The sequence below is a fragment of the Haliotis rubra genome, unplaced genomic scaffold (assembly GCF_003918875.1).
Source record: "Haliotis rubra isolate DU_JTF1 unplaced genomic scaffold, ASM391887v1 Scf247, whole genome shotgun sequence".
In the NCBI taxonomy this organism is placed as follows: Eukaryota; Metazoa; Mollusca; class Gastropoda; order Lepetellida; family Haliotidae; genus Haliotis; species Haliotis rubra.
In genome coordinates this window covers 867168-891451 of record NW_025766525.1, presented here as the reverse complement: position 1 = coordinate 891451, position 24284 = coordinate 867168, and the positions used below count along the sequence as shown (strand labels likewise).

General features: G+C 44.9%; 1 protein-coding gene across 1 annotated transcript in view; it reads left to right on the top strand.

Annotated features, from left to right (window-relative positions):
* The window catches only part of LOC124279147 (activating signal cointegrator 1 complex subunit 3-like), a 294552-nt gene that overhangs the window by 25031 nt on the left and 245237 nt on the right, over positions 1-24284 (top strand). Inside the window, 11 exon segments of the mRNA XM_046714949.1 lie at positions 4956-5047; positions 6533-6667; positions 7802-7993; positions 9088-9312; positions 10912-11031; positions 12129-12293; positions 13444-13530; positions 14347-14489; positions 14491-14521; positions 21594-21819; positions 22362-22516. Of these exon segments, the coding sequence (XP_046570905.1) occupies positions 4956-5047; positions 6533-6667; positions 7802-7993; positions 9088-9312; positions 10912-11031; positions 12129-12293; positions 13444-13530; positions 14347-14489; positions 14491-14521; positions 21594-21819; positions 22362-22516 (1571 nt within the window).

Below are 24284 nucleotides of genomic sequence, written 5' to 3'. Positions count from 1 at the left end.
TGTTATTACGACTTAATCCCCATTGTTTACTGGCATTGTCACCAGTCTCATTTGTTGTTGTTAATCCACTAGTGGCCTCTAACAAATTATGTACCAGGAGTAGTGTTGTTAATCACTTGGTTGTATTCACTTTTAGCTTGACAGCAGTCTACATCGAAACGTTGTTATATGCAATAAAAAGAAGTTGTCATCCAAAGTTGTATGCTTCATTTTTAACCAATGAATAAATAATTTTGTGCAGAGGAATTTACTAAATGCAGATAAAATTATCGTCCCTAGATTCGCAATCCTTCAAATGTTGATTTGATATTAACTTTACGTACAGTAGAGGAAATTGAAATAAACTTTCTGTGGATATGTTGATAAAGTTCTAACTTCAGTGTGAATGTCAGCGTAAGTGATGCCCATCGTTTGAGATTTATTTTATAGGCAATCTAAAATGTGTGAAGTTAAGTTACGTGTTGCCATGGTCATAAAAACATGAAAAGTTAAGCCGCAATCTAAGCTACTTGAGCTGTCCAAATTACCGGAAATTAGAAATATCATTTACGATCACCGATGCTGGAGGAATAGACAATAAATCACAACCGTTGCTTAGAATAATTTCAATAAACATATAATAGTGTATCTCCTGCCAATTGTTAGTGTATTACGCTTTGATTGACATTACCCTACTCTCTACTGAAAGACGTTATCAAAACAACTTAACCATGACATGACTATGTACCTTTTCAGTTGTAATTTGTTCATCCTGGGCATTTTATTATATGCAGGGATAAAGATTACGTGTGCTTATTTGTCGTATACAGAACCGGAAATAGCAATCAGCTGTAGACGTTCCTAGGCGATCTACCGGTGATGTATTTAAAACCTACCCAGTAATATAACGGGATGAAATCTGGCGCAGTGATCGGTAAAATATATTATCTAAACTACTATTTAACCAAGATCGATAAATTCTAGCATTGTGTCTTTGTAATTACAGGTTTTGCTCTATAAATGTTAAATACTTGTAACCATAACTAAGGTTATGCGGGAGCACTTTTGATGTTATGCCGGGTAGTTTTGTGCATGGAACAATTTGACCTGTCACCGGTGAGCTGTTGCGTGATCTCGCTATTTCTACCGCGAAAACAGTTTGTTGACATGTGATCGACAAACTACAAGAAATATGACTTTTAGCGAACAATATACACACACATATATATATGTATCCATTTTTGTCAACCATACTAGCTAAATATCATGCTGTTTACAGACAGAACCGAAATCACCATAATATGAAACAGTCAAACCGAGTGTAAACAGCGCATATCTCTTTTGCGGGGAACTGTTTCTGGGAAAAGAGATATTACGTGTCAAATATTTTCATACAGATCCATTTCAGTAGATGACGATTTTAGCATTCATCGTTCACCATTTACTATGCAGTAACAGTTTGACATAGGATATTGTCAGACAGAAGCCGAAACTGCAAAGTGATCTACGCTCTACTGCTGTTAGCGTTATTGCATGGGTCGGGCTACGGGGGTGAAAATGGCACGTTTTGAACGGCACTAGTTTCCTCATATTACGCGATCTCACGCCGTGTTACCCAATTTTAATATTGTTGATATATATATCAAAATAAAGGGAAATGTTGCTCTTCATGCTACGCGATGTTACAGATTGAAAACGGACTTACCTTGCAAATGGGCGAGTACTTGAAAATGGGGAGTGTTTCAAACACCAATTCACACCGTTCCTCTTCATTCGTCGAAATATAAAATATACCACAAGAAAGACCATCTTCTGATCTTATGATCCACCAATTTTTATTACATTTCAACGCAAAGCAGCAGCACCACAGTGCTTTGTAAATACCCCGACGAAACTGGGCACTGCCATCGAACGGTCCACGGGACGGGACCTTTGACAGATTGCCAAAGCTGACATTCACCTCGCTGTCACTAATTAACTGAACAAACAACAAACACCATTTTTTGTTATGTTATTTACTTTAATGTGTTGTCTAAACATATCAGAAAAATAACTGCGAAAAGATTCAATAGTTTTTCTGTAGTAGTCAGACAGAGGCTGAAACTGTAGTGATCTACCCTCTACTGCTGTTAGCGTTAGTGCATGGGTCGGGCTCCGGGGGTGAAAATGGAACGTTTTGAACGGCACTTAGTTTCATATTACGCGATCTCACGCCGTGTTACCCAATTTAAATGTTGTTAATATATACATCAAAATAAAAGGGAAATGTTGCTCTTTATGCTACGCGATGTTACAGATTGAAAACGGACTTGCCCTGCAAATGGCGAGTACTTGAAAATGGGGAGTTTTCAAACATGCCAATTCCACACCGTTCCTCTTCATTCATCGAAATATAAATTATACCACATGAAAGACCACCTTCTGATCTTATTGTCCACCAAATTCTATGACATTTCAACTCAAAACAACAGCACCACGGTGTTTTGAAAATACCCCAAACGGAAACTGGGCACTGCCATCAAACAGTCCACGGGACGCGACCTTTGACAGATTGCCAAGGCTGGCATTCACCTCGCTGTCACTAATTAACTGAATAAACAAGCAAACACCATTTTTGATATTATTTTACTTTAATATGTATATTTGTCTAAACATATCAGAAGAAATAACTGAAAAGATTCAATAGTTTTCTGCAGTATACGAATAAAAGAAAATATTCCAGAGGTAATTAGCCAAATCTAATCCAAATTTAGTGGGGGCTGTGGTATAGCTATTTATAGGAGAGAACAGTCCTGTGCTCCTTATCAGTCAAGACCTTTATAGATTACTGACAGCCTTGCCTTGACCTTTATAGGAGAGAACAGTCCTGTGCTCCTTGTCCAAGACCTTTATAGATTACTGACAACCTTGCGCCGGCCTTTATAGGAGAGAACAGTCCTGTGCTCCTTGTCCAAGACCTTTATAGATTACTGACAGCCTTGCCTTGACCTACATAGGAGAAGTCCTGTGCTCCTTGTCAAGACCTTTATAGATTACTGACAGCCCTTGGCTTGACCTTTATAGGTGGAGGACAGTCCTGTGCTCCTTGTCAAGACCTTTATAGATTACTGACAGCCTTGCCTTGACCTTTATAGGAGAGAACAGTCCTGTGCTCCTTGTCAAGACCTTTATAGATTACTGACAGCCTTGCCTTGACCTTCAGGCAGGAGAGAACAGTCCTGTGCTCCTTGTCAAGACCTTTATAGATTACTGCCTGACAGCCTTGCCTTGACCTTCATAGGAGAGAACAGTCCTGTGCTCCTTGTCAAGACCTTTTATAGATTACTGACAGCCTTGCCTTGACCTTTATAGGTGAGGACAGTCCTGTGCTCCTTATCAAGACCTTTATAGATTACTGACAGCCTTGCCTTGACCTTTATAGGAGAGAACAGTCCTGTGCTCCTTGTCAAGACCTTTATAGATTACTGACAGCCTTGCCTTGACCTACATAGGAGAGAACAGTCCCTGTGCTCCTTGTCAAGACCTTTATAGATTACTGACAGCCTTGCCTTGACCTTTATAGGTGAGGGACAGTCCTGTGCTCCTTGTCAAGAGCCTTTATAGATTACTGACAGCCTTTGCCTTGACCTTCATAGGAGAGAGAACAGTCCTGTGCTCCTTGTCAAGACCTTTATAGATTACTGACAGCCTTGCTTTGACCTTCATAGGAGAGGACAGTCCTGTGCTCCTTGTCAAGACCTTTATAGATTACTGACAGCCTTGCCTTGACCTTCATAGGAGGGAAAAGTCCTGTGCTCCTTGTCCAAGACCTTTATAGATTACTGACAACCTTGCCTTGACCTTTATAGGAGAGAACAGTCCTGTGCTCCTTGTCAAGACCTTTATAGATTACTGACAGCCTTGCCTTGACCTACATAGGAGAGAAGTCCTGTGCTCCTTGTCAAGACCTTTATAGATTACTGACAGCCTTGCCTTGACCTTTATAGGTGAGGACAGTCCTGTGCTCCTTGTCAAGACCTTTATAGATTACTGACAGCCTTGCCTTGACCTTTATAGGAGAGAACAGTCCTGTGCTCCTTGTCAAGACCTTTATAGATTACTGACAGCCTTGCCTTGACCTTCATAGGAGAGAACAGTCCTGTGCTCCTTGTCAAGACCTTTATAGATTACTGACAGCCTTGCCTTGACCTTCATAGGAGAGAACAGTCCTGTGCTCCTTGTCAAGACCTTTATAGATTACTGACAGCCTTGCCTTGACCTTTATAGGTGAGGACAGTCCTGTGCTCCTTGTCAAGACCTTTATAGATTACTGACAGCCTTGCCTTGACCTTTATAGGAAGAACAGTCCTGTGCTCCTTGTCAAGACCTTTATAGATTACTGACAGCCTTGCCTTGACCTACATAGGAGAGAACAGTCCTGTGCTCCTTGTCAAGACCTTTATAGATTACTGACAGCCTTGCCTTGACCTTTATAGGTGAGGACAGTCCTGTGCTCCTTGTCAAGACCTTTATAGATTACTGACAGCCTTGCCTTGACCTTCATAGGAGAGAACAGTCCTGTGCTCCTTGTCAAGACCTTTATAGATTACTGACAGCCTTGCCTTGACCTTCATAGGAGAGGACAGTCCTGTGCTCCTTGTCAAGACCTTTATAGATTACTGACAGCCTTGCCTTGACCTTCATAGGAGAGGACAGTCCTGTGCTCCTTGTCAAGACCTTTATAGATTACTGACAGCCTTGCCTTAGCCTTCATAGGTGAGAACAGTCCTGTGCTCCTTGTCAAGACCTTTATAGATTACTGACACAGCCTTGCCTTGGCCCATAGGTGAGGACATACTTTGCCAAACCATAAAAGATATGACAAGTTATACCTGTGCCCATTGTCTTGGTCCTCACAAATTAGACCTTCACAGATGACTTAGACCAGACCATAGACCAGATTTTTCTATGAGAACTTGGATGTTATTTCTGTCCAGGTGTAAAGGCCACCAACCGAGTGCAGCAGATGATGGAGTTCAACAACGTCTGCTATGAGAAGGTGGTGGCCCAGGTCAAGGCCGGCTACCAGGTACAGTCTACAGACAGGTGATCGGCAAAACTGTTGTGTCCTTGTGGGGACACTCATGCTGGTGACTTGATAGTTTGCAAGTCAAGTGTTAGACCATGGGGGTGTAGGGATCCTGCCTGAGTTAGACCATGGTTGTGTTGGGGATTCTGCCAGTGCTAAACCATGGTGGTGTTGGGGATCCTGCCAGTGTTAGACCATGGTAGTGTTGGGGATTCTGCCAGTGTTAGACCATTGTGTTTTTTGGGATTCTGCCAGTGTTAGACGATTTTGGTGTAGGGGATTCTGCCTGTGTTAGACCATGGTGGTCTTGGGGATTCTGCCAGTGTTAAGTCATGGTAGTGTCTAACCAATGACATGTGTCAAACAAGTCAGTGAGCCTGACCACCCGATCCCGTTAGTCGCCTCTTACGACAAGCATGGGTTACTGAAGATCACTATTCTAACCCGGACCTTCACGAGTACCAAGTTGTAGGGGATTATGCCAGTATTAGACCATTGTGTTGTAGGGGATTCTGCTAATGTTAGACCATTGTGGTGTTGGGGATTCTGCCAGTGTTAGACCTCCATCTTGTAGGGGATTCTGCCAGTGTTAGACCATTGGGGTTTTGGGGCTTCTGCCAGTGTTAGACCTCCATCTTGTAGGGCATTCTGCCAGTGTTAGACCATTTCGGTGTTTGGGATTCTGCCAGTGTTAGACCTCCATGCTGTAGGGTATTCTACCGGTGTTAGACCATTGTGTTCTTTGGGATTCTGCCAGTGTTAGACCTCCAAGTTGTAGGGGATTCTGCCAGTGTTAGACCTCTGTGGTATTGCGGATTCTGCGTGTGTTAAACCTCCAGTTTGTAGGTGATTCTGCCAGTGTTAGACCATGTCAATGGAGGAGATTCTACCAATGTTAGACCACTGTGTTATTGGGGATTCTGCCAGTTTTAGACCATTGTGTTGTAGGGGATTCTGCTAGTGTTAGACCATTGTGGTGTTGGGGATTCTACCTGTGTTATACCTCCAAATTATAGGGGATTCTGCCAGTGTTAGACCTCCCAAGTTGTAGGGGATTCTGCCAGTGTTAGACCATTGTGTTGTTTGGGATTCTGCCAGTGTTAGACCTGCATGTTGTAGGGGATTCTACCATTGACAACTCTAAATACAGTTTAGGATAAAATGTGCCATAAAGACAAATGTTAAAGGATTTTAGGAAGTATATTTGTTCGTGTAATATTTGATCCTGAGTGAAGCTTGGGCCCAAGGACATTCTCATGCTCAGATATATATTTGAAATTGAGAAATACAGTTCTCTCTACCACCATGTATAGTGTAATAAAGTACACTTTTGCTCTGAACTATTATAGTTGAAGTACGAAGACGTTTGTACAAATATTTGTCTTTCTTAATAATGTTTGTCATACCAACAGTTTTCTTGAAAATGTAAATTCCACATTTTGTGTGTGCAGAGGGTCATTCTGTTTTGCTTGACTGTCTGTTCAGGTGATGGTGTTCGTCCACGCCCGTAATGAGACAGTGCGGACAGCCATGATGTTGCGAGACTACTCCAAGAACAGAGGTCAATCCCAGCTGTTCCTCGCTGACCAGGATCGTTCATATGGCGAGGCTCAGAAGAATGTAAGTCTCTAAACCTGCAGTCTGGGGAGGTCAAGAAGTTGACATCCATAAATCTTGCTTTCCTTATGCATTTCAATTCTAAATGCCCTTCAAAAATTTGTATAACTGTTAAGAAATATCATAGATGTACTGCTGCACTAACCCCTCCCTGATGTACTGCTGCACTGACCCATCCTTGATGTACTGCTGCACTAACCCCTCCCTGATGTACTGCTGCACTGACCCCTCCCTGATGTACTGCTGCACTAACCCCTCCTTGATGTACTGCTACACTAACCCCTCCCTGATGTACTGCTGCACTAACCCTCCCTGATGTACTGCTGCTGATGTCCTTGATGTACTGCTGCACCCTCCTTGATGTACTGCTGCTGCCTCCCTGATGTACTGCTGCACTAACCTCCTCCTTGATGTACTGCTGCACTAACCCTCCTGAACCCATCCCTGATGTACTGCTGCACTAACCCCTCCCTGATGTACTGCTGCACTAACCCCTCCTGATGTACTGCTACACTAACCCCTCCCTGATGTACTGCTGCACTAACCCCTCCTTGATGTACTGCTGCACTAACCCCTCCCTGATGTACTGCTGCACTAACACTAACACTAAACCCCCTCCCTGATGTACTGCTGCACTAACCCCTCCCCTGCTGTACTGCTGCACTAACCCCTGCCTCTCCTGATGTGTACCCTAATATACTGCTGCACTAACCCCTCCCTGATGTATGCTACACTAACTGATGTACTGCTACACTAACCCCTCCCTAATATACTGCTGCACTAACCCTCCCTGATGTACTGCTGCTGCACTAACTACTACCCCTCCCTGATGTACTGCTGCTACACTAACCCCTGCTGCCTGATGATGTACTGCTGCACTAACCCCTCCCCCCTCACCTGACTGGTACCCCTCCCTCTGCTACTAACTACTGCCACTAATCCCTGATGTACTGCTACACTAACCCCTCCCTTGATGTACTGCTGCACTAACTGCTGCCCTCCCTGATGTACTGCTACACTAACCCCTCCCTGCTGTACTGCTACACTAACTAATATACTGCCCTCCCTGATGTACTGCTACACTAACCCCTCCCTTATGTACTGCTACACTAAACCCTCCCTGGTGTCCTGCCACAGTTGCAGAGGTCACGGAACAAGCAGTTGAAGGATCTGTTCCCGGACGGCTTCAGCATGCATCATGCCGGGATGCTGCGCCAGGACCGAAACCTGGTAGAGCGGTACTTCAGTGGTGGCCACATCAAGGTGTTGGTGTGTACAGCAACCCTGGCCTGGGGTGTCAATCTGCCCGCCCATGCTGTCATCATCAAGGTGGGTGAATGTTCGGACGTGATAGTCTGATGATGTTAACTTCTGGAACATGGTTTGTGCAGGTCATCACTATGATGGATTATTAGGAAAATCAACTGGGAAATGTACTTTTACAGAAACAGTTACCAGTTCTATTTCTACGCCTGCACCTTTCCTCCAATTTGATTGTTTAGGCAAGACACAAACGTGGTAATTTTGGATTCGTAACAGCATTTATTCTGTCAAGAATGAAATCCAGAAGAATTTCAATGTAAATTTTTATCCCCCGCAATGCCTTTTGGGGGTATTAAATGGACTCCGATCCGTCGCGTGTGTCGATCCGTCCGTCCGTCCGTGCACATTTGTCTTTTCGAGAGCAGAACTCTAAAACCGTTCAATATTTCTTCACCAAACTTGGCACATAGATAGATCTGGTGGTGTACTGGTGCCTTTTGGTAGTTTTTGATTCTGAATAAAATATTTTTTGGTATTAAAATGGACTCCGTGGCAACAAGTTTGACATAGCCTGAAGTTGGTGGTTGTGCTCTTTTCCGGAGCTGAACTCTAAAACCGTTCACTATTTCTTCACCAAACTTGACAAATAGATTGGTCTGGTGGTGTACTGGTTCCTTTTTGGTAGTTTTGGAATTCTGACTAAAATATTTTTGGTGTTTCCATGGCAACAAGTTTGACTAAAACAGAAATTAGTGGTAGTGCACTTTTCCGGAGCAGAACTCTAAAACCGTTCAATGTTTCTTCACCAAACTTGGCACATACATAGATCTGGTGGTGTACTGGTGCCTTTTGGTAGTTTTGGATTTCTGAATAAAATATTTTTGGCATTTCCATGGCAACAAGTTTGACATAGACTGAAATTGGTGATAGTGCTCCTTTCTGGAGCAGAACTTTAAAAACCTTTCAATACTCTCCTTCCACTTTTCTATATACACACCTAAATATTTGACATAATCATAACTCGTAGACATAATCATGAAGAGTATTTTGCCATTGCGGGGGATATTGATGACTTTGTCTTCTTGTTTCTTTTGTGTTAAGTTTGAAGTGTGATGTCCCTAATAACTTTCTTCTGTATCTGTTAAATGTTTTATGTTCAGGGCACGCAACTGTACGATGCGAAGCGAGGCTCCTTCGTGGACCTGGGCATCCTTGACGTGATGCAGATATTCGGTCGTGCTGGTCGGCCCCAGTTTGACAAGTTTGGTCATGGCACAATCATCACAACCCACGACAAGCTGAGCCACTATCTCTCCCTGATGACAAGACAGAATCCAATTGAGAGCCAGTTCATCAACAGCCTCACAGACAATCTGAATGCTGAGGTAAGGTTTTCACAGACAATCTGAATGCTAGTTTTCACTCTAGTTCAACAGCCTCACAGATAATCTGAATGCTCAGGTGAATGCTGAGGTAAGGGTTTTCACTCTAGTTAGTTCGTCAACAGCCTCACAGATCTGAATAATCACTGAATGCTGCTGAGGTAAGGTTTTCACTCTAGTTCATGCAACAGCCTCACAGATAATCTGAATGCTGAGGTACAGCCTCACAGACAATCTGAATGCTGAGGTAAGGTTTTCACTCTAGTTCGTCAACAGCTTCACAGACAATCTGAATGCTGAGGTAAGGTTTTCACTCTAGTTCGTCTACAGCCTCACAGATAATCTGAAATGCTGCCTACACAGGACAATCTGAAAGGTTTTCACAGATAATCTGAATGCTGAGGTAAGGTTTTTCTAGTCTACAGCCTCACAGAGGAATGCCTCACAGTGATGCTGAGGTGTTTTCACTCTAGGCCTCACAGATAATCTGAATTTCTACCACAGCCTCACAGAGAATGTCATGATGAGGTGAGGTTTTCACCCAGGTCATCAAAAGATAGCCTAGTGGTTAAGGCGTTTGTTTATCATGCCGAGGAGATTCCCCATATGGGTACAATGTGTGAAGCCCATTTCTGGTGTTGGGGTAGCTCTCAAAAGTGGTTGGAATAAGTGCAGCGTAAAACTAAACTCACTCACTACAAGTCATGTTACAACCTGTATCATCTTTGTTATTGACCTGACCCCTCTCATTTGAATATGGTTTATTTGGATTTTCCTGCTTTTGATTCATGGAAGTGCTGAAGTTAAGTTTGTGAAGACATGAAAAAATATCCCCCTGTACCCTGAATTCTTAGTCCCAGAACTTAATGTTACAATGTCAATGTCCTGGCATTGATTTGGTAATACATTCTAGACCAGTGGTTGACACTGGCTTCATCAATTTGGTAAGAGCGTGCGTTAGAGTTTTCTCTGACTTGGTAATACATTCTAGACCAGTGGTTGACACTGGCTTCATCAGTTTGGTAAGAGCGTGCGTTAGAGTTTTCTCTGACTTGGTAATACATTCTAGACCAGTGGTTGACACTGGCTTCATCAGTTTGGTAAGCGTGTGTTAGAGTTTTCTCTGACTTGGTAATACATTCTAGGCCAGTGGTTGACACTGGCTTCATCAGTTTGGTAAGAGCGTGCGTTAGAGTTTTCTCTGACTTGGTAATGCATTCTAGGCCAGTGGTTGACACTGGCTTCATCAGTTTTAGTAGAGCGTGCGTTAGAGTTTTCTCTGACTTGGTAATACATTCTAGACCAGTGGTTGACACTGGCTTCATCAGTTTGGTAAGAGCGTGCGTTAGAGTTTTCTCTGACTTGGTAATACATTCTAGACCAGTGGTTGACACTGGCTTCATCAGTTTGGTAAGAGTGTTAGAGTTTTCTCTGACTTGGTAATACATTCTAGGCCAGTGGTTGACACTGGCTTCATCAGTTTGGTAAGAGCGTGCGTTAGAGTTTTCTCTGACTTGGTAATACATTCTAGGCCAGTGGTTGACACTGGCTTCATCAGTTTGGTAAGAGCGTGCGTTAGAGTTTTCTCTGACTGTATTTCAGGTTGCACTCGGTACAGTAACCAACATGGAGGAGGCCGTCAAGTGGCTCAGCTACACATACCTGTACGTCCGGATGAGGATCAACCCTCTGGCTTACGGCATCCCCTACGGTGTTGTCCAGGTACTCGTACACTTCAGTGCTTAGTCTGACAACTGATGCTTGTTTTGAGTCGTGTGAAACCATGGCTGCAGATGAGGCCACCTAGGGTGTTGGGGCGGGTCTAACCCCGAGCTCTAACGTCTGCTCTCAGAGTTCTTATCTAGTTCAATCTATGACAGGCATTTTGGCTAGTTTTATTCCTGAACTGCCTTTTATTGATGTATCAGTGCCTAATTCCACTGTATTACTGTCTACTCAAAGAATTGGGGGGCTCATAAAGGGAGATAACTCTGCAGTGCTCATGTTCCCTACCTGAAGAGAGCACTGCATTAAATTAATGGAGAGCAGCAATAGACCTGTTAGTGTGATTTATTCAGCTGTAGAATAAGCTGTTATGGTCCCTGAATCCTCAGGACTGCAGCAAGGACTGACAACCTAAACAATTATTTTGGAGTTATTGTGTATTTTAGGCAAAATGGGGACCACAATAGTAGTATATGATTTGTCATTAAACATAATTATGTGCAACCTAGACTGTTTTTGTGTGCACTGATCAGAGCTGGATGTTCACAGTATCTGCAGTTTATCTGGGACAGGTGGGGCAGGTGATGAGAACATTGATCATAAAATGAGATGGTTCCTTATCAGGAGTAACGATCTGTACAAAGATAAAGTCACATTCACCAGGTGGGAACCACTTTTTGATCTGCCCCTTACATTGGTTAACCTGATGTTCTAAATCAGTTCCGAGTGGTGAGTGTTCATGAAACTTGTCGGCAAATTTGTTAGCACTTTGTAAAAATGTAGGGATTCTCTACCGTGGAACAGGAAATGAAAGTGAAAATTTGCAAACTCTAATAATGACGTCATATGTACTGTCTTCGAGACTCCAGTGAGTGAAAATACCTTTCAAAACTTAGCTTGCCAAAGTGACTTTAAATTTTAACTCACTCACTCACTCAAAACTTAGCTTATGTAAGAGTGACATTATGGGATTATTACACTTGTGTATTTTCATATCACACAGTTTACACATTCAAAACTGTATCCCTTATTATAGATATAAGTTATATCATATATTTGTAAGTAGTCCTTAGAGAATATTGTGTTATCACCAGGATGACCCAAGCTTGGAGGTCCACCGGCGCGACCTCATCACAGAAGCAGGACGCAAGCTGGACAAAGCCATGATGGTCAGATTTGATGAGAGGACGTCCTACTTCTCCTCCACTGACCTGGGTCGCATTGCCAGCCATTTCTACATCAAGTACGACACAATGGAGGTGAGATATACACTGACCTGGGTCGCATTGCCAGCCACTTCTACATCAAGTAGGCCACTCACCTGTGAGGTTGTGGGATGGATGAGGTGTCCAGTGCTACATGTTATAACTGCACTGATGATGGAGGTATGTTGTGGTACTCCAATGATGTACGTTGCCGAGGTTGTAGCCTGCATGGTACAAACATTGGTCAGGTTCTTATGGAGCTGTTTCTCAACACTGAGGGACGGTGGCGTAGTCTAGTCAGTCAGTCAGTCTCAACACTGATGTGGTATCCACCTTCAGTGTGTCAGAAAGCTATATCCTGCTTGATGACTGCTGTTACGGTTAATAAATTGCCGTCTAAAAAGTCTAAAATATTCAATAATATATTGAGCAAACAATGAGCAAGCTACAATGAATCACAATACAGATTTCTAGTACAATGCAATTGAGTCACAAATCTAAAGTTTTGAGTCACAAATATAAAATATCAACTCACCACGAGCCTTGATCATTACAGTGAGATCAGATATTCTAAATGAAGCTTGTTTACAAATGAGAGCAGTTGTCAGGCACGTAGTGTCAGGATCAGATGATGGTGATGGTGACGAAGGACGACAATGGTAGGCAACTCCAGTGATATCAAAAGTCCTGTGTAATTCCGTGTCAGTCCTTGTGTCGCACCACACAACAGCCAGCCTGATATATACTGATACAGATTCTCGAACTTTCGGGGAAAGCATGGCTGTATCATTAACCACATAGATCTTTCTCGATATCGCTGGGAGACTCCACAACATGACGATGTCAACACATAAACATCCAGTCAAGGGAGGTAACTCTTGAGCGCCATCCCAAAAGGCGTGCCGCTAAAAATACCATTGGGATTGAACATATATGACGCGAAATGTGACCCACAACCAACACCCAAAACTTTAAACATTGTGACTCATAATTATTATCACCTAACCAATGTTACGAAAAACACACTCTCATAACACAGTTTTGAACATTTTTTGCTTTTTACACAGTCATGTTGGAAATGTTTTGAAATAATGCTTCATGTGAACTGACACAATGTATTTAGGGTTTGTGTTGCTGTGTGAGCCTACAGAAGCAGCATGGTGAAACTGGTAGGTCTTATCTATCAAATATGTACTGTTTGCAGACAATCAACGAGTTCTTCAAACCTCACATGGCAGAACCAGAGGTGTTTAACATATTGGCCAAGTCCCAGGAGTTTGAACAAATCAAGGTCAGTCTTCATTAATGCCTTTTCAGGTGAAAGATTGATAACATGTATATATGAGGAAGTGGCCTGAAACTGCAGTACAACTCTTGTCATGAGTCTTGTCAGTGATGACAGTGAACCTGGGTGATCAGTACAGTGATGTCAGTGAACCTGGGTGATCTGTACAGTGATGTCAGTGAACCTGGGTGATCTGTACAGTGATGTCAGTGAACCTGGGTGGTCTGTACAGTGATGTCAGTGAACCTGGGTGGTCTGTACAGTAATGTCAGTGAACCTGGGTGATCTGTACAGTGATGTCAGTGAACCTGGGTGATCTGTACAGTGATGTCAGTGAACCTGGGTGATCTGTACAGTGAACCTGGGTGATCTTGTACAGTAATGTCAGTGAACCTGGGTGATCTGTACAGTGATGTCAGTGAACCTGGGTGATCTGTACAGTGATGTCAGTGAACCTGGGTGATCTGTACAGTGATGTCAGTGAACCTGGGTGGTCTGTACAGTGATGTCAGTGAACCTGGGTGATCTGTACAGTGATGTCAGTGAACCTGGGTGATCTGTACAGTGATGTCAGTGAACCTGGGTGATCTGTACAGTGATGTCAGTGAACCTGGATGATCTGTACAGTGCTGGAAGTCACATTCTGGCTTATATTCATCTCCTTTCTAGTATTATTTGTTATTTTCCCGACATTTATTTTAAAGAAGAAATCTTCTTTTTAGAATTTCTGTGTGTTCTTATTTCAACTACTGAAAAGAAAATACCTTATGTAAGTATGTACAAGGTGGCATGACAGTGTTTAATGGGATGTTTGTGTGGCAGGTCCGTGAGGATGAGATGGATGAGCTGGACAACCTGATGTTCGATGCCTGTGAGATGCCAGTGGCAGGGGGGAAAGAAAATCCCAACGGGAAAGTCAACATCTTGCTACAGACATACGTCTCCAGGCACGGACTGGAGTCTTTCTCTCATCTCTGACATGTCATATGTTGCTCAGGTGAGTCGTCAATCATCAGGTGAGTCATCAATCATCAGGTGGGTCGTCAATCATCAGGTGGGTCATCAATAATCAGGTGAGTCATCAATCATCAGGTGGGTCATCAATCAGGTGGGTCATCAATAATCAGATGAGTCATCATGCATCAGGTGAGATGTCATTTATCAGGTGGGTCATCAATCATCAGGTGGGTTATCAATAATCAGGTGAGTCATCAATCATCAGGTGGGTCATCAATCATCAGGTGGGTCATCATTTATCAGGTGGGTCATCAATAATCAGGTGGGTCATCAATCATCAGATTTGATATCATTTATCAAATGGGGCATCAATTATCAGATGGGGCATCAATCATCAGGTGGGGCATCAATCATCAGATGAGTCATCATGCATCAGGTGAGATGTCATTTATCAGGTGGGTCATCAATCATCAGGTGGGTTATCAATAATCAGGTGAGTCATCAATCATCAGGTAGGTCATCAATAATCAGGTGGGTCATCATTTATCAGGTGGGTCATCATCAGGTGGGTCATCAATCATCAGATTTGATATCATTTATCAAATGGGGCATCAATTATCAGGTGGGGCATCAATCATCAGTTGGAGCATCAATCATCAGGTGGGGCATCAATCATTAGGTGGGGCATCATTATCAGATGGGGCATTAATCAGGTGGGCTGTCATAGGGTATCAATCATCAGGTGGGATATCATTGATTTGGTGGGGCATCAGATCATTATCAGATGGGGCATTAATTATCAGGTGGGCTATCATAGGGTATCAATCATCAGGTGGGATATCATTGATTCGGTGGGGCATCAATCATCAGGTGGGGCATCAATCGGTTCACTTACAGAATACCGGATACCTACCAGCCATGTTGTTTAGTGTCACATCACCCTAACCCTAACCCTAAACCTTACCCTAAACCCTTACCCTAAACCTTACCCTAACCCTAAACCTTACCCTAACCCTAATCCTAACCAAAAGTAAACTCGCGCGCTTTTAAAAATGACGGAAGGTATCCGGTATTCTGTAATCTTACCCATCAATCATCAGATGGGATATCATTGATTCGGTGGGGCATCAATCATCAGGTGGGTCATCAATCATCAGATTGGATATCAATAATCAGGTGGGTCATCAATCATCAGATTGGATATCATTTATCAAATGGGGCATCAATTATCAGATGGGGCATCAGTCATCAGGTGGGGCATCAATCATCAGGTGGGGCATCAATCATCAGGTGGGGCATCATTTATCAGGTGGGGCATCAATCATCAGGTGGGGCATCAATCATCAGATGGGTCATCAATCATCAGGTGGGGCATCAATCATCAGGTGGGGCATCAATCATCAGGTGGGGCATCAATCATCAGGTGGGGCATCATTCATCAGGTGGGGCATCATTCATCAGGTGGGGCATCAATCATCAGGTGGGGCATCAATCATCAGGTGGGGCATCATTTATCAGGTGGGGCATCAATCATCAGGTGGGCTATCATTGATCAGGTGGGGCATCAGTCATCAGGTGAGGGATCATTCATCAGGTGGGGCATCAATCATCAGGTGGGCCATCATTTATCAGGTGGGGCATCATTCATCAGGTGGGGCATCAATCATCAGGTGGGGCATCATTTATCAGGTGGGCATCATTTATCAGGTGGGGCATCATTCATCAGGTGGGCTATCATTTATCAGGTGGGGCATCATTCATCAGGTGGGCTATCATTTATCAGGTGGGGGATCATTCATCAGGTGGGCTATCATTTATCAGGTGGGGCATCATTCATCAGGTGGGCTATCATTTATCAGGTGGGGCATCATTCATCAGGTGGGTCATCATTTATCAGGTGGGGCATCATTTAATCAGGTGGAGTCATCATGCATCAGGTGGGATCATCATTTATCAGGTGGGGCATCAATCATCAGGTGGGTTATCAATCATCAGGTGGGTCATCATTCATCAGGTGGGATCAATCATCAGGTGGGCCATCATCATTTATTATCAGGTGGGCAATCATAGATCAGGTGGGGCATCATTTATCAGGTGGGGCATCAATCATCAGGTGGGGCATCATTTATCAGGTGGGGCATCATTTCATCAGGTGGGGCATCATTCATCAGGTGGGCTATCATTTATCAGGTGGGGCATCATTCATCAGGTGGGGTATCATTTATCAGGTGGGGCATCATTCATCAGGTGGGCTATCATTTATCAGGTGGGGCATCATTTATCAGGTGGGGCATCATTTATCAGGTGGGCTATCATTTATCAGGTGGGCTATCATTTATCAGGTGGGGCATCATTCATCAGGTGGGGCTATCATTTATCAGGTGGGGCATCAATCATCAGGTGGGCTATCATTTATCAGGTGGGCTATCATTCATCAGGTGGGCTAATTTATCAGGTGGGCTATCATTTATCAGGTGGGGCATCAGGTGGGTATCAGGTGGGCATCATTCATCAGGTGGGCTATCATTCATCAGGTGGGGCATCATTTATCAGGTGGGGCATATCATTCATCAGGTGGGGCATCATCATTTATCAGGTGGGGCATCATTCATCAGGTGGGCTATCATTTATCAGGTGGGCATCAATCATCAGGTGGGCTATCATTTATCAGGTGGGGCATCAATCATCAGGTGGGGCATCATTTATCAGGTGGGGCATCAATCATCAGGTGGGGCATCATTTCATCAGGTGGGGCATCATTTATCAGGTGGGGCATCATTCATCAGGTGGGCTATCATTTATCAGGTGGGGCATCATTCATCAGGTGGGGCATCATTTATCAGGTGGGGCATCATTCATCAGGTGGGGCATCATCAGGTGGGCTATCATTTATCAGGTGGGGCATCAGTCATCAGGTGGGCTATCATTTATCAGGTGGGCTATCATTTATCAGGTGGGGCATCATTCATCAGGTGGGCTATCATTTATCAGGTGGGGGATCATTCATCAGGTGGGCTATCATTTATCAGGTGGGCTATCATTTATCAGGTGGGGCATCATTCATCAGGTGGGCTATCATTTATCAGGTGGGGCATCAATCATCAGGTGGGCCATCATCAATCATCAGGTGGGGCATCATTCATCAGGTGGAGCATCATTTATCAGGTGGGGATCATTCATCAGGTGGGCTATCATTTATCAGGTGGGGCATCATTCATCAGGTGGGCTATCATTTATCAGGTGGGCATCATTCATCAGGTGGGGCATCATTCATCAGGTGGGCTATCATTCATCAGGTGGGGCATCATTCATCAGGTGGGCTATCATTCATCAGGTGGGCTATCATTTATCAGGTGGGGATCATTCATCAGGTGGGCTATCATTTATCAGGTGGAGCATCAATCATCAGGTGGGCTATCATTTATCAGGTGGGGCATCAATAATCAGATGGGTCATCAATAATCAGGTGGGGCATCAATCATCAGGTGGGCTATCATGTATCAGGTGAGTCATCAATCATCAGATGGGATATCATTGATTCGGTGGGGCATCAATCATCAGGTGGGGCATCATTTATCAGGTGGGTCATCAATCATCAGGTGGGCTATCATGTATCAGGTGAGTCATCAATCATCAGGTGGGATATCATTGATTCGGTGGGGCATCAATCATCAGGTGGGATATCATTGATTCGGTGGGGCATCAATCATCAGGTGGGACATCATTTATCAGGTGGGGCATCAATCATCAGGTGGGGTATCAATCATCAGATGGGATATCATTGATTCAGTGGGACATCAATCATCAGGTGTGGCATCATTTATCAGGTGGGGCATCAATCATCAGGTGGGGTATCAATCATCAGGTGGGGCATCAATTATCAGATGGGGTATCATTTATCAGGTGGGGCATCAATCATCAGGTGGGGCATCAATCATCAGGTGGGGCATCATTTATCAGGTGGGGCATCAATCATCAGGTGGGGCATCAATCATCAGGTGGGGCATCAATCATCAGGTGGGGCATCAATCATCAGATTGGGCATCATTTATCTGGTGGGGCATCAGTGGTGAGGTAGATCTAGGTATATTTTGTATGTTATGATTGCCAGGGCATCGATCGATGTATGTACATATACTGCTGACAAATAGTACAGGAACTGATGAAATATTAATGTAGGTGAAACAACACTTAATATCATGCGTATTGACCAGTATCATAATAATAATATCATTTGTTGTGTCCAGTACGCTGGGCAATACATGTGTAACACCTCATGACAAACTGTTGGTTAACTTGCTTATGACTTGACATTGCCAACCAGTCCACCAAGTTGGTCCACAGTGGATCCCTAGAGTACACTCTGGTTGAGAACATTTTCAGATGCTCCCTTGTGTCCATGTCCGAAGACCCATCCAATGTCTGTAGGGCCTCCTGCTGGAGATGATGGCAACCTGGACATGATGTCTGTAGGGCCTCCTGATGGAGATGGTGGCAGCCTGGACATGATGTCTGTAGGGCCTCCTGATGGAGATGATGGCAGCCTGGACATGATGTCTGTAGGGCCGCCTGCTGGAGATGATGGCAGCCTGGACATGATGTCTGTAGGGCCTCCTGCTGGAGATGGTGGCAGCCTGGACATGATGTCTGTAGGGCCTCCTGCTGGAGATGATGGCAACCTGGACATGATGTCTGTAGGGCCTCCTGCTGGAGATGATGGCAACCTGGACATGATGTCTGTAGGGCCTCCTGATGGAGATGATGGCAGCCTGGCAACCTGACATGATGAGATGATGGCAACCTGATGAGTCTGATGGCAACCTGGAGATGATGTCTGTAGGATGTCTGTAGGGCCTCCTGCTGGAGATGATGGCAGCCTGGACATGATGTCTGTAGGGCCTCCTGATGGAGATGGTGGCAGCCTGGACATGATGTCTGTAGGGCCTCCTGATGGAGATGATGGCAACCTGGACATGATGTCTGTAGGGCCGCCTGCTGGAGATGATGGCAGCCTGGACATGATGTCTGTAGGGCCTCCTGCTGGAGATGGTGGCAGCCTGGACATGATGTCTGTAGGGCCTCCTGATGGAGATGATGGCAGCCTGGACATGATGTCTGTAGGGCCTCCTGCTGGAGATGATGGCAGCCTTGACATGATGTCTGTAGGGCCTCCTGCTGGAGATGATGGCAACCTGGACATGATGTCTGTAGGGCCTCCTGCTGGAGATGATGGCAACCTGGACATGATGTCTGTAGGGCCTCCTGATGGAGATGATGGCAACCTGGACATGATGTCTGTAGGGCCTCCTGCTGGAGATGATGGCAACCTGGACATGATGTATGTAGGGCCTCCTGCTGGAGATGGTGGCAACCTGGACATGATGTCTGTAGGGCCTCCTGATGGAGATGATGGCAACCTGGACATGATGTCTGTAGGGCCTCCTGCTGGAGATGATGGCAACCTGGACATGATGTCTGTAGGGCCTCCTGCTGGAGATGATGGCAACCTGGACATGATGTCTGTAGGGCCTCCTGCTGGAGATGGTGGCAACCTGGACATGATGTCTGTAGGGCCTCCTGATGGAGATGATGGCAACCTGGACATGATGTCTGTAGGGCCGCCTGCTGGAGATGATGGCAGCCTGGACATGATGTCTGTAGGGCCTCCTGCTGGAGATGATGGCAACCTGGACATGATGTCTGTAGGGCTGCCTGATGGAGATGATGGCAGCCTGGACATGATGTCTGTAGGACCTCCTGATGGAGATGATGGCAACCTGGACATGATGTCTGTAGGGCCTCCTGATGGAGATGATGGCAGCCTTGACATGATGTCTGTAGGGCCTCCTGATGGAGATGATGGCAACCTGGACATGATGGGGCTGGGCATATCCATGTTACAGAATTCAGCCAAGAAATGTAACAACTCAAATAAACAAACACTTGTGAAGGTATCACTGACCAGTGAGATATCCATTCACACCAGTTTGGTTGATACCAGCCCACACTGGGACACTACTGGGACACCCTGACACTACTGGGACACCACTCTGACACCACTCTGACACTACTGTGACACCCTGACACTACTGTGACACCACTGTGACACTAATGTGATACCCTGACACCACTGTGACACTACTGTGACACCCTCTGTGACACCACTGTGACACTAATGTGATACCAGTGTGACACCCTGACACCACTGTTACACCCTGACACTACTTTGACACCAGCGTGACACCCTGACACCAGTGTGACACCCTGACACTACTGTGACACCCTGACACCACTGTGACACTACTGTGACACCCTGACAATACTGTGACACCCTGACACTACTGTGACACCCTGACAATACTGTGACAACAGTGTGACACCCTGACACTAGTTTGACACCATTGTGACACTACTTATACTACTGGGACACCACTGGGACACTAATGTGACACCATTGTGACACTAATGTGATACCACTGACACTAATGTGACACCACTGTGACACCCTGACACTACTCTGACACCACTGGGACACCACTGTGACACCCTGTCACCACTGGGACACCCTGACACTACTGTGACACCACTTTGACACCCTCACACCACTGTGACACTACTGTGACACCCTGACACCACTGTGACACCCTGACAGTACTGTGACACCCTGACACCAGTGTGACACCATTGTGACACTACTTATACTACTGGGACACCACTGTGACACTAATGTGACACCCTGACACCACTGTGACACCTGTGACACCATTACTTGGACACCACTTATACTACTTGACACCACTGTGACACCCTGACACTACTGTGACACTTCTGTGCCCTTACTGACCATTGTCAGGGGGTGGTGCCCTGACATGCTCCACACCACATCTTCTACATCATTTTCTGCCATGTACAGATTGGAGGCAAAACTTCAGTTCATCTGTGAACATACTGTCAAGGTTATCTTTTGCTGATTTGTTATATCTGATTGGCAATCAGGGTAGCATTAAGATTAGGACATGGACTGAACTGAATGATTGTTGCATGATATGTGTATATAGACAGAAGCTTCAACTTGCCTGTTGTTCCATGTTGAAGTGTTTGATCCTCCACAGAATGCCTCCAGGATCATGCGAGCTCTGTTTGAGATGGCGCTGAAGAAGGGTTGGCCAGTGATGGCAGGTCGGCTGTTGGCACTCAGCAAGGTGGTGGACAAGAGGCTGTGGGCACACGAACACCCACTGCGACAGTTCCCCATTCTCTCCCAGGAAATCCTCAACAAGATTGAAGCCAGGAACCTTTACATAGACCGACTGAAAGACATGGATGCCAAGGAAATAGGTAGGGCTGTCATCTTAGCTGGTTCATAAGATCAGAAACCTTTGCACCTAGAGAGTGACATGGTTGCCAGGGAAATGGGTAGGGCTGTCATCTTAGCTGGTTCATAAGATCAGAAACCTTTGCACCTAGAGATGGACATAGTTGCCAGGGAAATAGGTAGGGCTGTCATCTTAGCTGGTTCATAAAATCAGAAACCTTTGCACCTAGAGAGAGACATGGTTGCCAGGGAAATAGGTAGGGCTGTCATCTTAGCTGGTTCATAAGATCAGAAACCTTTGCACCTAGGGAGAGTCATGGTTGCCAGGGAAATGGGTAGGGCTGTCAGGAAGCTGTTTCAGGATGTTCTGTAGTAATAATGAGAGATTCAGCAGGGTTACTGTATTAATGCTTTGGTACTCAATTTAGGAGTTACCTCCTTGGTAAAAAAAGCGCATTGCTCTTGTTGCAATAATGTTGCTGAAACAAAAGCTAAGCTGGTCCTATTCATTCTGCATCACTGTAGGAATACTGTTGTAAAGGTTTGTGATGGTTCTGTTACCTAGGCCACATAGTCCACCACGTCAGGATGGGGGCCATCATCAAGAGATGTGTCAACCAGATTCCTGCACTCATTCTGGACGCAAGCATACAACCAATCACCCGCACTGTTCTCAGAGTGAGGCTCACCATCACTGCTGACTTCAGCTGGGATGATAAGGTGAGAGACATACCATCAGATAATACAGCCATAGTGTTGCCTTGAGTTAGCTGAGTGAGAGAGGTGAGAGAGATACCATCAGATAATACAGCCATAGTGTGGCCTTGAGTCAGCTGAGTGAGAGAGGTGAGAGAGATACCATCAGATAATACAGCCATAGTGTTGCCTTGAGTCAGTTGAGTGAGTGAGGTGAGAGAGATACCATCAGATAATACAGCCATAGTGTGGCCTTGAGTCAGTTGAGTGAGTGAGGTGAGAGAGACACCATCAGATAATACAGCTATCGTGTGGCCTTGAGTCAGTTGAGTGAGTGAGGTGAGAGAGATACCATCAGATAATACAGCCATAGTGTTGCCTTGAGTCAGTTGAGTGAGTGAGGTGAGAGAGACAGCACCAGATAATACAGCCATAGTGTTGCCTTGAGTTAGCTGAGTGAGTGAGGTGAGAGAGATACCATCAGATAATACAGCCATAGTGTTGCCTTGAGTCAGCTGAGTGAGAGAGGTGAGAGAGATACCATCAGATAATACAGCCATAGTGTTGCCTTGAGTCAGTTGAGTGAAGTGAGGTGAGAGAGATACCATCAGATAATACAGCCATAGTGTGGCCTTGAGTCAGCTGAGTGAATGAGGTGAGAGAGATACCATCAGATAATACAGCCATAGTGTTACCTTGAGTCAGCTGAGTGAGTGAGGTGAGAGAGACACCATCAGATAATACAGCCATAGTGTTGCCTTGAGTCAGCTGAGTGAGTGAGGTGAGAGAGATACCATCAGATAATACTGCCATAGTGTTACCTTGAGTCAGTTGAGTGAGTGAGGTGAGAGAGATACCATCAGATAATACAGCCATAGTGTTGCCTTGAGTCAGTTGAGTGAGAGAGGTGAGAGAGATACCATCAGATAATACAGCCATAGTGTGGCCTAGAGTCAGCTGAGTGAGAGAGGTGAGAGAGATACCATCAGATAATACAGCCATAGTGTTGCCTTGAGTCAGCTGAGTGAGTGAGGTGAGAGAGATACCATCAGATAATACAGCCATAGTGTGGCCTTGAGTCAGCTGAGTGAGTGAGGTGAGAGAGATACCATCAGATAATACTGCCGTAGTGTGGCCTTGAGTCAGTTGAGTGAGTGAGGTGAGAGAGACACCATCAGATAATACAGCTATCGTGTGGCCTTGAGTCAGCTGAGTGAGTGAGGTGAGAGAGATACCATCAGATAATACAGCCATAGTGTTGCCTTGAGTCAGTTCAGTGAGAGAGGTGAGAGAGATACCATCAGATAATACAGCCATAGTGTTGCCTTGAGTCAGCTGAGTGAGAGAGGTGAGAGAGATACCATCAGATAATACAGCCATAGTGTTGCCTTGAGTCAGCTGAGTGAGTGAGGTGAGAGAGATACCATCAGATAATACAGCCATAGTGTTGCCTTGAGTCAGATGAGTGAGAGAGGTGAGAGAGATACCATCAGATAATACAGCCATAGTGTTGCCTTGAGTCAGCTGAGTGAGTGAGGTGAGAGAGATACCATCAGATAATACAGCCATAGTGTTGCCTTGAGTCAGCTGAGTGAGGGAGGTGAGAGAGATACCATCAGATAATACAGCCATAGTGTTGCCTTGAGTCAGCTGAGTGAGAGAGGTGAGAGAGATACCATCAGATAATACAGCCATAGTGTTGCCTTGAGTCAGCTGAGTGAGAGAGGTGAGAGAGATACCATCAGATAATACAGCCATAGTGTTGCCTTGAGTCAGCTGAGTGGAGTGAAGT